This window comes from Eriocheir sinensis, chromosome 25, assembly GCF_024679095.1.
Source record: "Eriocheir sinensis breed Jianghai 21 chromosome 25, ASM2467909v1, whole genome shotgun sequence".
NCBI classification, from domain to species: domain Eukaryota; kingdom Metazoa; phylum Arthropoda; class Malacostraca; order Decapoda; family Varunidae; genus Eriocheir; species Eriocheir sinensis.
This window is the reverse complement of record NC_066533.1, coordinates 14,178,231-14,194,466: the sequence shown is the minus strand read 5'-3', so window position 1 is coordinate 14,194,466 and position 16,236 is coordinate 14,178,231. Positions and strand designations below refer to the sequence as shown.

Genomic DNA, 16,236 nt, shown 5'->3' with positions numbered 1-16,236 from the left:
CACACGCACACACACACACGTCAAGAGCAATGCCATGCCAGAGGTGGTCGCTAGAGGGCACAGCGGGTGGAGGTGAGGCAGGAGGCACACAGGAGCCACAGCGGGCCAGCGGGAGGAAGGAAGAAGAAGGAGGAGGAGGAGGAGGAGGAGGAGGAGGGAAGGAGTGACTTACCGAAGCAACCGTGTTTCTTCATCAGCTTCTTCTTTGATAGGATTTTCATGGCCTGGGGAAAGTAGTAGTAGTAGTAGTAGTAGTAGTAGTAGTAGTAGTAGTAGTAGTAAAAATAGCAATAATAATAGTAATGAGTAATAATGATGAAAATAATGATAGTAACAATAAATTAAATAAAGAAATATATAAATAGTGCCAGATATACACTTAATAGTTCTTAATGGATAGTAGTAGTGGTAGTAATAGTAGTAGAAGTAGTAGTAATGATAGTAATAATAGTAACAATAAAAATAATAATGAGAACAGTAATAACAAAAACAATGAATCAAGTAATTAAACGCTAAAATAAACTCGGGCGTCCACTAATAACAGTAATGGACATCTATAAATAAATGTCCTTGGTAGCTACACGCCCCACTAATAAACACAATCCATTACCTTAAAAGCATCAAACCGACAATGATTCCGATTACAAAAGTCTGAGCACCTCACTTCCCGCAACGGCCTGAACTAAACTCATTATCAAACCTGAATTAATGAGTCTGGATATATATTGCTCCTGCCTTGGGATTCGAGATGTATTGCTCAACGGAAATTTACACTTAGATCTGTTATTTAATTATTTTGTTGGTATATTAGTATAGTTATTGAGTTATTGTAGTTATTAGCTTATATTATTTCCTTAAAGAGTTATTCAATCTAAATTCATGCTTATTTATATTGTTTAATTGTATAGTTATGAGAGTAAATTTACACCTAGTTCTGTTATTTAATTATTTTGTTGGTATATTAGTATAGTTATTGAGTTATTGTAGTTATTAGCTTATACTATTTCCTTAAAGAGTTATTCAATCTAAATTCACACTTAATTATATTGTTTAATTGTATATAGTTATTATAGTAAGTAGTTATTCAGATACTATAGTTATTCATTTATATTATTTTGTTACAGTCATTTAATTATTAGATGTAGATATTATAGAATTTAGTTGTTTTAGGTACCTAGTTATATTATTTTGTTATATATAGTTATCGCCTTTCGGACATAATCATTTATATTATTTCGTTATGTATAAAGTCATTTAATTATTAGATGTAATTATTGGATCATATATTTATCATAGTTATCTGGTCATATTATTTTGGGTATCCAGTTATCATCTATTCCACTACTGATGAAGGAAGTGTGTGTCTCAGTTATTTTAGTTATCTAGTTATCTTACAGTTATCGAGTTATTTTTGGCTGAGCTACTGATGAAGGAAAGCTAGTAAGTCGGGTACCCACATAGTGCACGTCCTCCTCGGTGTTGTAGGCAAGCTTCACGATGCCGTACGAGCCCTGGAATGAAGGAAAAAAGTCATTATTATTATTATTGTTATTATTATTGTTATTGTTATTATTATTATTATTATTATTATTATTATTATTATTATTATTATTATTATTATTATTATCATCATCATCATCATCCTCACCTCATCATTATTATTATTATTATTATTATTATTATTATTATTATTATTATTATTATTTTTAGTGTTACTGTTTCCTTTGCGCACTTCCACATTTTACTCCTTTCAGCGTTATTGCTCTGTTTGCTTTTAAGATAATTGTTTCCTGTTTTTTTTTTTAATGTTTTTTTTTTTTCTTTTTTTAACAGGTACACTCTCTCTCTCTCTCTCTCTCTCTCTCTCTCTCTCTCTCTCTCTCTCTCTCTCTCTCTCTCTCTCTCTCTCTCTCTCTCTCTCTCATTCATATTAATTTACAGACAGTAGCGATAAAATTGGTTTAGAATAAGATGAAAATAAATGAACCTTAATTAAACTGTTCCTAAAAATGTACAATTACAGGTAAGAACACACACACACACACACACACACACACACACACACACACACACACACACACACACACACACACAAGTAAAAAAAAAAAAGTAAAAATGGTTCTAAAAGGGAGGGAGCAGGGTGAAGAATATGACCAAATAGTCTTCCTTTATCTTTTTTTGGTTTTGACCTTGAACTTCTTCCTTCACTGCAAACAACAACAAGAACAACAAAAACAACAGCCCCATTTCCCCCCCCATTATGCAGGGTAATAACTGACTCCTACATTCTTTCTGACCTCAGGGGTTCCATATCGTTATTAGACTGTGATTTGACCTCGTGTGTGTGTGTGTGTGTGTGTGTGTGTGTGTGTGTGTGTGTGTGTGTGGAGGGGGGGGGTATTTTTTTTTGGGGGGGAAGAGAGGGAGAGAGAGAGGGATGATGGTGATGGTGGTCGAAAAGGGGAGGAAGAGGAGGGGAAGAAAAGGGAAGGGCTGGGTGAGGGTATGAGGGAAGGGGTACACAGGTCATGAAAGGGACGGAAGAGGAGGGGAAGAAAAGGGAAGGGCTGGGTGAGGGTATGAAGGAAGGGGTACACAGGTCATGAAAGGGAGGGAAGAGGAGGGGAAGAAAAGGGAAGGGCTGGGTGAGGGTGTGAGGGAAGGGGTACAAAGGTCATGAAAGGGACGGAAGACGAGGGGAAGAAAAGGGAAGGGCTGGGTGAGGGTGTGAGGGAAGGGGTACACAGGTCATGAAAGGGAGGGAAGACGAGGGGAAGAAAAGGGAGGGGCTGGGTGAGGGTATGAGGGAAGGGGTACAAAGGTCATGATTGGGAGGGAGAGTTAGTAATATAAGAGGAAGAAAGGAGAAAAGAAGAAAAAAAAGAAGCAAAGAGGAAGAAAGGAAGGAAGAGGGGTAGGAAAGAACAGGGAAGTGAAGGAAGAAATAAGAACAGAAAGAGAGAGAGTAAGAATGGAATAGAGGAAGGAAGAGAGGAAGAAAGAGAGCAAGAAAGAGAAGAAAATAGAAAGGTAGAAAGGTAGAAAGGAAGAGAAAATGAGGAAGGAAGAGAAGAGAACAGACAGGAAGACAGAGTAAGGAAGAGAGGAGAATATAAACGTAGAAAAGAAGAAAAAGAAGAGAGGAAGGAAGAGAGGAAGAAAGAGAGCAAGAAAGAGAAGAAAATAGAAAGGCAGAAAGGAAGAGAAAAAGAGGAAGGAAGAGAAGAGAACAGACAGGAAGACAGAGAGTAAGGAAGAGAGGAGAATATAAATGTAGAAAAGAAGAAAAGGAAGAGAGGGAGGGAGAGGAAGACAGGAAAACTGGAAAAGAAGAAAAGAAAAAAGGTAGAAAGGAAGAGAAAAAGAGGAAGGAACAGAGAACAGACAGGAAGACAGAGTAAGGAAGAGAGGAGAATGTAAATGTAGAAAAGAAGAAAAGGAAGAGAGGGAGGGAGAGGAAGATAGGAAAAGAAGAAAAGAGAAAGGTAGAATGGAAGAGAAAAAAAGAGGAAGGAAGGGAGAACAGACAGGAAGGCAGAGATGTAGAATGGAGGAAAGGAAGAGAGAGAGGGAGAGGAAGATAGGAAAACTGGAAAAGAAGAAAAAAGGTAGAATGGAAGAGAAAAAGAGGAAGGAAGAGAAGAGAACAGACAGGAAGGCAGAGATGTAGAATGGAGGAAAGGAAGTGAGGAAGAGAGAGGGGGAGAGAGAGAGAGGAAGGGAGGGGCCGGAAGGAACTATAATATCCTTGTCTGCCGGAAGAGGCGCAGAATTCATTACTCTGAAAACCTCTGCCGTAACACCCAACACCCCCTTACCCCCCTCTGCCCCCTCCCCCCCTCCCATAACCCCCCTCTGTGTGTGCATAACCCCTGAATCCTCCCTTTTCTTCCCCTTTCCTCCCTTCCTTCCCCTCCCCCCCTCCCATAACCCCCCTCTGTGTGTGCATAACCCCTGAATCCTCCCTTTTCTTCCCCTTTCCTCCCTTCCTTCCCCTCCCATCCCTTTAACCCCCTTCCCCTGTGTGTGTAAAACCTCCATTCCTTACCCATACCTTCCCTTTCCTTCCCTTCCCTCTTTCCCCAGTCCTTCATCCCCTTGTCCTCCATCCCCCTAACCCCCTCTCCCTTTTCCCCTCTTCCTGACATTCCTTCTCCCTTAACTTTCTTTTTCCCCTTCCTCCCATTTCCCGTCCTTTCCTTTCTCTCCATTCACTGCCCTTCCTTTCTTTCCCTTCTCCCCTCCTTCCTATTCCCTCCTCTTTCGCGTCTCTCCTTCCCCATTCTCTTCTTTCCCCCCCCATTCCCTGCTCTTTCCCTTCTCCCTCCTCCCCATGCATTCCCCGTCCCTTCCCACCATCCCCCCCTCCTCCTCTATGTAACCCGAGCTTCCCCTTCCTAAAAAATGCAGGCGGACGAGATGTTAATATTAGCATTGTAACTCACTCACGGCTTAATTTCCCCGGACGCGCTGCTCCCGTTTGGCCCGTGACCTCTGACCTTAGCCGCGGCGCTGCGTTCTTTGTCCCCGCTCGCAGTATTTGCCTTCCCTCCCCCCCCTCCCCCCCGATAGCTGGGTGACGGGGAGGAGGGGGGAGGTGAGGGGGAGGAAAGGTTACAATGGAGTGAAGATAAGGAGGTTGGAGGCCTTGGTGGAGGTGAGGAGGTGAGCCAACTGGCGGGAGGAGGAGGAGGAGGAGGAAGAGGAACAATGGAGGGGGAGGAGGAGGAGGAGGAAGAGGAACAATGGAGGAGGAGGAGGAGGAGGAGGAGGAAAAGGACAAGGAAAGATGAGGGATGGGAGTTAGGAAGACACAGAGAGAGGGAGAGGAGGAGGGAGTAGAAGAAAAAGAAGAAGAAGAGGAGGAGAGTCAGGAGCTGTCATTAATCTTCAGAGGAATATACTGGAGAGATTTACATAGATTTACATAGAAAATCAGACCACACAGACCCCATGGTCCAGACTAGGTGGTCTGTCCTTAAACCTAAGTGATTCTACATTAATTAGATGGCTCCAAAACGTTGCATTTCAACTCTAGTTAATATTAAGTTCAAGGAAGTGACGGTCGAGCTTGTTTTTGAAGGAGTCAATCGTGTTACACTGGACCACTGAAGGTGAGAGCTTATTCCATTCTCGCACTACAACGTTGGTGAAGAAAAATTTGGTGCAGTCTGAATTTACTTGTCAACTCTTCATCCATATATTCCTGCTGGGGCGTGGGTGAAGGTTTCCAGGCCTCGGGGAATGTCGTTGTAACCTCGTCTTTCTCGCCAGTGTAACCAAAACAATAATCATCTCCAGCCAAACGATTCCTTTCCAACGTTTCCATCCGCCCAAACGTTGCCAGCCACCGAACGTTTCCACCCACTAAACATCTCCATAAAAAAAGGTTTCTATTCGCCCCAAACATTTCCAGCCACTAAATGTTTTTCAAGCGGAGGAGAAAGGAGCAAAAAGAGGGGGATCAGAGGGGAGGAGAAGAGGAGAGGTAGTTGAAGGGAGACGGAGGAAAAGAAAAGGAGAGACGGAGAAGAGAAGAAACGGAGAAAAAAGAGAGAAAGCGGAGAAGAGAGAAAATGAGAGACGGAGAGAAGAAAGGATAACAGAGAAATGGATGAGAGGGTAGAGAGAGAGAAAAGGAAGTAGAAGAGAGAAAAGATAGGAGAGAGAAGGGAGAGATGAGGTGGAAGGAGAAACGAGTGAAAGATAGGGAAAGAGAGAGAGAGAGGAAAGGAAGGAAGGGCTAAATAGATGCAAGAATAGAGCAGGAGAAAAGAAGAGGAAGGGAAAGAAGAGGTGGAAAGAGAGACGAACGAGAGAGAGAGAGGGAGAGGAAAGGAAAGAAGGTCTGAAAGAAAGGTCTTAAGGTTCAATGGTGGTCTAGTTCACGAATTCAACTCAGAAAATGTCTTAAAAATGGCCTTCCTCCACCTCCCTGTGTGTGTGTGTGTACGTGTGTGTGTTAACCAGGTGTGTCTCGTACAGGTGTTTCTCTTCATCACTCACGTAGCCACAGGTAACTTTTCCAGGTGGACGATTTTTTTTTTTGTCTTTTCGCGTCAGAGCATCATCAGGGGCCGCTAAGAGGGATTCAACACGGTTCTCGACGCGTGTTTTTGTGGCTCAGCGTGTTTTGAACTCCCTGGTTTGCCGCGGCGCCGACCAGAGAGAGAATCCGAGGAAAGGCTTATGGAAACGTGTGTGTGTGTGTGTGTGTGTGTGTGTGTGTGTGTGTGTGTGTGTGTGTGTGTGTGTGTGTGTTACCTGCAGTCACAGAGAGAGAGGTAGGAGAAGGGAGGGCAATGGAGTGAGTGAAGAGAGGGATGAAAAGGAAAGAAGAGGAAGGAAAGGAAAAGAGAGGAAGGAGAGGGATGAAAAGGAGAGGAGAGGAAGGAGAGGGAAGGAAAGAAAATAAGAGATGGAAGGAGAAAAAAAGCGATGAAAGGGGAAGGAAGGAAAACAGAGGAGATGAAGTAGAGAGGAGAATACTAAAGGAGAGATGGAATGACAGGGAAGGGAAAGAAGAGAGAAGAGAAATACCACGAAAGAAGACAGAGGAAGGAAGGGATAAGTGAGAGAAGGAATGAAAGACGAGAGAAAGGGAAAGGGGGGAGAGGAAAGCAGAAGTAGGAGACGGAGAAGAAGGAAGGAAGGAAAGAAAAGGAAAGGAAAGGAGGAGGAAAGGAGGAGATGGAGAATTATGAAGGAACGAAAACGAGAGAAAGCAAAGAGAAGGAAAGGAGAGATGGAGGAAAAACATAAATGGTGAATTGTGAAGAGGATAGAATGGAAAGGAGAGGGGAGGAAGAGAAGGGGAGGAAGAGGTGGAAGAGAGCAAGATACCCCAGCCAGCCAGCGAGCACGTCTTCCCTATACATAGCCCAGCGACCCACCAGAGAACCAACTCAACCAAGCCTTAACCAATAACAGTGAATAGCGCCGAGCCACAGGGATGACGATTGCCTGGTGGTGCTGCGGCCTCGGGTCCAGACAAACAATATACGAGGGTACACTGCGGGGGTCTGGACTGCACTACACACCCTGCCTCGTCCTTCACACACGCATATAGTTTGGACTTGAGAGGTTGGTGGACTTTTTCCTATCACGTTTTGACTGTTTGGTAGGATGTAGTTATTTATTGGTTTGTCTAGTTTCTCTTTCACATAATTTGGACTAAAAGGCATCTACTGGTTAAGACACACACACACACACACACAAAAAAAAAAAAAAAAAAAAAAAAGCCCGCTAGCCCTGATCCTTCAAGAGAAAGTTGGGAAGAGAAGGAAGGGTTTGAGAAGAGGGAAGAAGGAAGGAAGATATGGAGGAATAAAAACGCTTAATATTACTTCTTTCCAGCTTTATCTAGTCTTTCTTACACATGCAGTTCGGACTTGAGGCGCCTACTGACCTTTTTACATCATATTCTGACTGTCTGGGAGGATGTCAATGGCTTATATCACTAGTTCCTGCCTTGCCCTTCCTTCCTGCTTCCTGTCTAGTCTCTAACACACCCAATTCGGACTTAAGGCGCCTGCTGGACTCTTTTGCATCGTTTCTGGACTGTCTGGTAGAATGTCAACGGCCTACTCTGTCTTCTGCTGTTCTCTTCCTTCCTGCTCCCTTTCTCTCCCTTCTACTGCCCTAAAAAACCCTAGGCATGTTAAGTTTCCATATCTATACATAACCTCATACTGACAAACCGTTGACTTCCTATCTTCAACTGACCAAACCATCGACTTTCTCTCCTCGTACGATCACCTCCTGCCTGCCGTGTCACCGTTTTCCGCTTTCTGCCTCCTCTTTTCTGCTCTATGGACGTATGGACGCTCTCACACATCAGGGGACTGTCAGGGTTATGTTCTTCCACTCATATAGTCAGACAGGCAAAACGTCAACTCCCTTTCCTCAGCTGACCACTTCCCGCCTGCCACGTCCCTTTCCTCGCTATCTGTCTCATTTTTCCTGCTCTATAGACACATAAAAGCTCTCACCCAGCAGGACTGTCTGGTTGATGTGCTTATACTGCCGCGCTGTCATCGTGCTGGAATTACCCGTCACGAGAGAACGAGATAGAGAGGAAAAGTAAGGCACGGGACACACACACACCTCGGCAGATGGAGATGACGACCCCCCGCTGCTGCCGTGTCAGAGGAGAGGATGGGAAGGCGTGGGAGGAGACGAGAAAGGGAGAGGTTAAGAGGATGGGAAGTAAAGAAGGAGAGAATGTGTGGGAGAAGAAGGCAAAGGGGATCAGAGGATGAGAGTATAGAAGAGAGGAGTGGAAGAAGAGCTAGGGGAAAAGAGAAGGGAAGAGGAGAGAAGGAAGAAGAAGGAAATACGAAAAGAAGAAGGGTTAAGGAAGAACAAGAATATGGGGAAGAAGAGAAGGGAAGAAGCAGGGAAGGAAGAATCAGGACATAGGAAGAGAAGAAGGGTTAAGGAAGAACAAGAAAATGGGAGGAAAGAGAAAGGAAAATTAAGAATATTGGGAAGAGAAAAGGAAGGAAAAGAAAACAAAACAAAAAATGAAAAAAAAAGAGTAAAGAAAATGCAAGGATATGGAACGAAAGAGGAAGGGAAAGAAAAACAACAAGAAAATGGGAAAACAAGAGAAAAGGAAAGGAATAACAGGAATATGGGAAGAAAAGAAGAAGGGGAGGAAAAAGAAAAACAAGAAAGGGAAAAAAAAGAGCAAGGGTGTATGGAACGAAAGAGGGAGGGAAAGAAAAAACAGGAAAATGGGAAAACATGACCAAGAGAACGGAGAACAAGGGAGAGGAAATACAAGAATAAGGGAAGGGAAGACAAGGATAAAGGAAGGAAAAGGAGAAGGGGAGAAGGCAAGTACTGAAGGGCAACAGGTCTATGTGTGGGCGTGGAGGGGTGGGGGTGGGTGGGTGGGGGGAGAGCTTTGTGTGTCCTCAGCGGGGTATGAACGAGTCTACCTACACCCACAACCTCCCACGCGCTGTCTGTCCTCTGAAGATGCGGCGCCAGCAGGGACGGACAGACAAACAGACAGACTGACAGATAAGTGGGAGAGCAAACACACTAACAAACAAGAATAAGACAGGTACAGAACAGAGAGTCGCTTGAATACAAAACACAAGATAGATAAAGATAGATAGATAGATAGATAGATAGACAGTTGAAAGGCAAACATATATATATATATATATATAGGTTTACTTAGAGAGAGAGGAGAGAAGAAGAGTATATAATTTTTTCTTAAAGAGGTAAAATTGAACGTCTTAAAAAAAGGTTCTTCTTACTTCGAACACGAGAATTTGTTTTTTATATTAATGTAGGGATAAAAGAAAGAAAAAAATAAGGAATAGATAGACAGGTAGATAGATAGATAGATAAATAGATAGATAAATAGATAGATCCCACTCCCACCACGAACATTCATATTTTATTTAATGGATAAAATAAAAATGAAAATAAAAAGGAAAATGAACGAGGAGAGAGAGAAATAGAGACAGAAAGAGACAGAAAAAGGCACGTCATCTCTTGTTATCCAAAAAACAACAACAACAACTAAGAATACAAAAAAAAGATAAAAACTACATATCTAAGAAACACAATAGCCCCCCCCCAAAAAAAAAAAAAAACTTTATGTAGCATACCGATAAGTGTGACCCAAAAAATAAAAATAAATAAAGCAAAAAAAAAAGTAAATAAAAAAGGCGACCAAAGAATTCTTGCTATCGGGAATGCGAGAGAAATTTTGCGAGAGAGAGAAATTTAGTGGCATAAAAGTGGAGATTGGAAGGAGGTGGAGACGATATTGGAGGAAGATGAGGAAAAGCTGGTGGAGGAGGAGGAGGAGGAGGAGAGGTTAGTAAGGGAAGTGGAAAAGAGTGGATGAGAAGTGGAATTCCTCATTTGCCTCTGTCCTTCCTCCTCCTCTTCCTCCATCTCCACCTCCTCTTCTTTTTTTTTTTTTTGCTCGTCTGTACCCACCTCCCTTTCTCTCCCTATCTTTCCTTGTCCTTTTATCTCCGTCTCCTCCTTCTCCTCATCCTCCATCTCTTCCTCCTCCTCTTCTCTTTTCTTTCCTCCTCTGTGCCTGTCTCTCTCTCCTCTCTCTCTATCTCACATCCCTCATCTTTCCTTATCTCCTCCTCCTCCTCCTCTCTGTCGCCCTCAATTCTACATTCCATCCGGCAAATCCCTTTCGTTTAATCGAGGTCTTTTAGGGGATCAAGGTACGTATAGGTAATTAAATGTGGCCTCGTGTTGGTGTACAGGTGATGCTACTCAGGTGACAGACAGACAGACGGACAGAGAGACAGACAGACCAAGAGAGAGAGACAGAGACAGACACAGATAAAGACAGACAGACCAAGACAGAGACAGATAGGCAGACAGATCTAAAGAGAGAGAGACAGACAGACAGGTAAATGGGAAAACATAAAGAGACAGGTGAACAGACAGGCGCTTGGATAGGACACACGGAAAGATGGATAGTTAAAGATAGACAGATAGATAGATAGAGATACAGACAGAAAGACAGACAAACAGGCAACAATAAAGCACAAAAAAAGAGGTGTGGTAGACAGAAAGACAGACACAGACAGGTAAGTGGGACGACAAACAAACAAATAAACAAACAAAAAACAAAAATAGACAGGTGGAGAACAGACAGACACTTGGATAGAAAACACATTAGATAGATAGATAGATAGATAGATAGATAGACAGACATACAGATAGATAAATAGATAAGTTCACGGATCTATTAAAACATGAATGTCAACTATATGAAAACGGTTAAAAATGAGAGTTATGAAGGCGATAAAATGTCACACACACACACACACACACACACACACACACACACACACACACACACACACACACACACACAACCCCCCCACCCCTACAGGCAAAAGCACAGCCTCTCTCTCTTCCTCCCCCTTCTCTCCCCCTCCCCCTCCTTCCACCTGCCCAGATCTTGATTAAATAATAAATTGGACGCACCTGCCCGTGAGAGGTGGACGTTAAACTGAATTAGCGAGTGGCATTACAGAGTTACAGGTGGTGGAGGTGGTGGTGGAGGTGGTGGGGGTGTTTTTTGATGCGTAATGTGGTTAATTAAACTGTCTGTCTCTCTGTCTGTCTGTCTATCTGTCAAATTCAAGGATAAAATGAGTACTTTCGATTTTCTTCTTTTACTCTCAGACACAGTTATTATCCGCTCTCTCTCTCTCTCTCTCTCTCTCTCTCTCTCTCTCTCTCTCTCTCTCTCTCTCTCTCATTAGGCTCAGAGGCAGCACTTTGAGTGGGTCATGAAGACTCTGTGGTCCGAATTTGCATTTAAGTAACTCCTCTCTCTCTCTCTCTCTCTCTCTCTCTCTCTCTCTCAAGATGGTGATGATGACAATGAGGACGAGGAGGAGGAGGAGGAGGAGGAGGAGGAGGAGGAGGAGGTAATGGGAGAGAAAGTTGCAGAATGGAGGAACCTCTCACCTTACTCTCCCTAAGATTCTCATAGTCTTATTATTATCTCCCTCCCTCCCTCTCCCAGCATCCTTCTCTCTCCCTCTCCCAACATCCTTCTCTCCCTTCCAAATCTCTCCCAGCATCCCTCCCTCCCTCCCTCCCTCTCCCAGCATCCCTCCCTCCCTCCCTCTCCCAGCATCCCTCCCTCTCTCCCTCCCTCCCTCTCCCAGCATCCCGCCCTCTCTTCCTCTCCCATCATCCCTCCCTCTTTCCCTCCCTCTTCCAGCATCCCTCTCTCTCTCTCCCTCCCTCTCCCAGCATCCCTCCTCTCCCTCCTCCCTCTCCAGCATCCCTCCCTCTCCCTCCCTCTCCCAGCATCTCTGTAATCCTCTCCTGCGGCCTCCCTCCTCTCTCTCCCTCCCTCCTCTCTCCCTCTCTTCCAGCATCCCTCCCTCCCTCTCCCAGCATCTGTATTTCCTCTCCTTCCAGCCTGCTTCTCCTCTCCCTCTCCCTCTCCCTCTCTCTTTCAATATAAGAAAGATAAAACCGTTTTCCTTAGATCATCTTTTTTTATGGTGCTCTGAATTAATTTGAACTCTGCCGCAATGACCTTCCTGATAAGCGCCTTTAAGTGACGTAGGAATCAAGTAGTAGAGAGAAAGAAAGAAAGAAAAAGAAAGTAAGATTAGAAAAAGAAAGTAAGAGAAAGAAAAAAAGGAAGAAAATAAAGAACAAAGTAAAAGTAGAAAGTAACATCCTCTATTAACTTGAGTGGTCATTTCCTTCCTTCCTTTCCTCCTACACTTCCTTCCTTCCTTTCATCCTTCCTTCCTTCCTTCCTTCCTTCCTTCCTTTCATCCTTCCTTCCTTTCTTTTTTCCTTTCATCCTCCCTTCCTCCCTTTCTTTCTTCCTTCCCACCTTCTTTCCTCCCTCCTTCCTCCCTCCTCTCCTCTTTCTTCCTCCTTCCCCCCTTCCTTCCCTCCTACGTGCTGCCTCCTAGCGGTGAGTCGGGAAAACAAACACTATTTTCTCCCGAGCATCGTATTACTCTCCTCCCGTTCCCTCTGGCCCGACGCTCTCCCTCTAGCTTCTCTGTGGCGCCTTTGAGAGCAGGAAGAAGCCGCGGTACTCTTCATCAACGCTATTACGTCTACTATTACTTCCCTTTCAATGCTATTATTTCCACTATTTAATGCTTGACTGGATGGCTGACTGACTGACTGGTTGAATTTCTAGCTACTTGGGTGGCTGTCAGGATGGTTGAGTGGCTGAGTGGCTGGATTTGGTATCTTTAGGCCTGGGTGATTAACTGACTGGATGGCTGACTGACCTTCTGACTGACTTTTAAGCTAATTGGATGGCTGTCAAGACGTTTGGGTGACTGGATATGTGACTGAGTTGGTATCTTGAAGCCTGGATGAAGGACTGACTGGCTGGCTGACTGACTGACCTGACTGACTTTGAAGCTAGTTGGATGTCTGAGTGACTGCGTTGACTGATTGAGTGCAAGGGTGACAAACTGAGTGAGTGGGTGACTGGCGAGAAGGGAGGGTGGCTGGTTCTCTCGTCTCGCTTTAAAACAACAAAATAAAACACAACTTGGAGCGGGGCAGGGCCGAGGGAGTCACGCATAGGCGGTTAGTGTTGTCTGTTTCCCGTTCCCTCGCTTGTCAGAGTTAGCGCAAAAAATCTGGCGAGGGTTCAGAGTTTGCGAGTGAGTGAGTGAGTGAGAGGAAGCGAGAGCGAGAGAGAGAGAGGGGGGAGGGAGGGGGACTGCGATGGGGGTGATGGGGGCTTTCAGGACACACACACACACACACACACACACACACACACACACACACACGGGGATCAATAACAGCCTAAAACAAGCAGTTCCTCGCTCTCAATGCCAGACAGGATCATCATCATCATCATCATCATCATCAACATCATCATCATCAGCAAGAGAGCCCGAGGGATGCTGTTGATGCTACTGGTCCCCCCCCTCCCCCCTCCTCCCTTGTCTCCTTACGTGTGTTAACCTTGCGGGGAACCTCCTTTTGAACGTATATTACAGGTGGGTCTCTCTCTCTCTCTCTCTCTCTCTCTCTCTCTCTCTCTGAGGGGTATATGTTTTCTTAATTACGAGGACAACTTCGCTTTATGACGCGGCATCTTTTGGCCTCGCTACGACAATAGTGACGCTTTGGAATGAGCATAAAAACAAAGAAGAAAAAAAGGCTCTTGCAGTATTGTGGGTTGCTGTTTTTTGCTCTCTAATATATGACCTCTCTCTCTCTCTCTCTCTCTCTCTCTCTCTCTCTCTCTCTCTCTCTCTCTCCTTCCTCTTACTTTTTCAATTCCTCCTCATCTCCCTCTTCTTCCTTCTTTATTTCCCTTCCTTCGTTGTCCTTCTCTCCTTGTCTTCATTTCTCTATTCATTTCCCATTTCTATTCCCTATTCTTCTATTTCCTCATCTCTCCCCCTCCTCCCTTCCCCTCATTCTCCTTTTTCCCTCACCCTCTTCCTCCTCCCTTCCCTTCCATTTCTCCTTCTCCTCCAGTATCTCTTCATCTTTCCCTCTTCCACTTCATCCCTCTCCTTCCCTTCATCCTTTTCCCCTTCCCCTTCCTCCTCATTCCTTCCCTATCCCCCCATCTCTCTCTTTCTTCTCCATCCCTCTTACCCTCTATCCCTCCTCCTCTCCTCCCCTTCCCCTTCCACCTCATCTCTCTCCTTCCCTTCATCCTTTTCCCCTTCCCCTTCCTCCTCATCCCTTCCCTATCCCCTCATCTCTCTCTTTCTTCTCCATCCCTCTTACCCTCTCCTCCTCTCCTCTCCCCTTCCTTCCCCTCCTCCGGTACTCGCTCGCTCGTACACCAGGATGAGTTTTTCAAAATTAATGAACGTGGAATTCGCAGGCAAACCTTCGCCCTGCTGCAAGTGGTCGTGTGTGTGCCGGGGACCACGTCTTTAATGGAACGCCCTGCACGCTCCGAGGGGTGGGGGGGCGGGGAAGGAGGGGGGAGGGGTGGGGGAGGAAAAGGGTGTTGGGGAGAGTTGGGGTTTGGGACGGGCGTGGGAGGGAGGAAGGGAGTATGAGGGAGAGGGGTTAGGAAGGGAAGGGAAGGGAAGGGAAAGGAAGGGGCATGTGGGGAGAGGAGTCAGGAGGGGGGAGGGAGGAAGGGGTATTGGGGAGAGGGGTGGAAGGGGAGGGGAAGAGGGCGGTGGGGAGGGAGGAAGGGGTATTGGGGAGAGGGGTGGAAGGGGGAAGGGGAGAGGGAAGGGGGGAGGAAGGGGTATTGAGGGAGATGGTTCAGGAGGGGGAGGGGAGAGATAAGGGGAGTAGGAGAAGGGGAGGGGGGATGGGGAGAAGATGGGAGGGGAGAGGGAGGAAGGAAGGAAGGGGGAGAAGGCGTTTTGGAGAGAGGAGTTAGGGGGAGGGAGGGGAGGGGAGGGGAAGGGGGGTGTTGGGGAGGAAGGAAAAGGAAGGAGTATGGGGGAGAGGAGTCAGTGGGGAGGAGATAAAAGGGGGAGGAGGGAGGAGGGAGGAGGGGGGAGACTTCTTCCTCCACCAACCTTCTGTAAATCATGTGAAATTTTGCCTAGTTTACTTTTTTTTTTCTTTTCCTTTTTTTCAAGACGTATTTGTTAAGGTCTCGGTGGAAATTATGTAAAAGGACGTTGCTTGCTGGTCACGAGGGGCCCTAGACTTTACAGCTGTTATTACTATTATTATTATTATTATTATTATTATTATTATTATTATTATTATTATTATTATTATTATTATTATTATTATTATTATTTTTATTATTATCCTCTTTGTTCTTCTTGCTATTGTTTTTTTGTTCTTCATTTTCTTCCTCTTATTTTTTCGTCTTTTTGTCTTTTATTTCTTCTGTTACGTCTTTTTTGTCTTCGTCTTGCTTTTGTTCTTGTTCTTGTTATTGTTAGGACTGTTCTTATTATTTACATTTCTTCTTATTATCATGACCATTATTATGCACTATTAAACTATTTCGGATTTCGAGGTTAAGCTCAACACTCTAACACAGACGAAAAACAAAAACAAACAAACAAACAAGGAAAACAAAATATTAACACTCAAAGACAAATAAAAAAAGAAGCAAATCAGAAGAGAGAGAGAGAGAGAGAGAGAGAGAGAGAGAGAGAGAGAGAGAGAGAGAGAGAACAACAACAACAACAACAACAACAACAACAGACCCGAACCATTTATCTCTCTACGCAACAAAGTTCAAACGCACATTACAATTTGACCTTGACCTTGAACTCGTAAGCACCAGGAAAGGGAACGAAAAAAACAACAAATAGAAAAAAAACAACAACGACAAAAACAGGCGTGTATGTGGGGGGAGGAGGTTATATTTAGGACACAGTAACAGACAGACAGAGATACATACATACATACATACATACATACATACATACATACATACAGACAGACAGACAGACAGACTACCGTGACAGTGACCTTGAAACATGTGTGAGGAAACCAGGAAAAGGGAAAAAAGCAGGAAAATAGAGGTAGATGTAGAAGTAGGAAAGTATAAGGATAGGAAAAGGAAAGGAAGAGAAAGAGAAACTAGAAAATAGGAAGATAAAAGTAAATAAAAGAGAAGGAAGAGAAAGAGAAACTAGAAAATAGGAAGATAAAAGTAAATAAAAGAGAAGGAAGGGAAAGAGAAACTAGAAAATAGAAAGATAAAAGTAAATAAAAGAGAAGGAAGGGAAAGAGAAACTAGAAAATAGAAAGATAAAAGTAAATAAAAGAGAAGGAAGG

At 44.3% G+C, this 16,236-nt stretch overlaps 1 protein-coding gene across 4 annotated transcripts in view; it reads right to left on the bottom strand.

Moving 5' to 3' along the window:
- Nucleotides 1-16,236, bottom strand: part of LOC127003436 (calcium/calmodulin-dependent protein kinase kinase 1-like) — a 189,602-nt gene that overhangs the window by 18,409 nt on the left and 154,957 nt on the right. For all 4 annotated transcript variants that reach the window (XM_050870134.1, XM_050870136.1, XM_050870137.1 and 1 more), the window contains 2 exons: nt 1,458-1,511; nt 173-224 (listed from right to left, as the gene is read on the bottom strand). In XM_050870134.1, the coding sequence (XP_050726091.1) occupies nt 173-224; nt 1,458-1,511 (106 nt within the window). The remainder of the gene's footprint in view (nt 1-172; nt 225-1,457; nt 1,512-16,236) is intronic.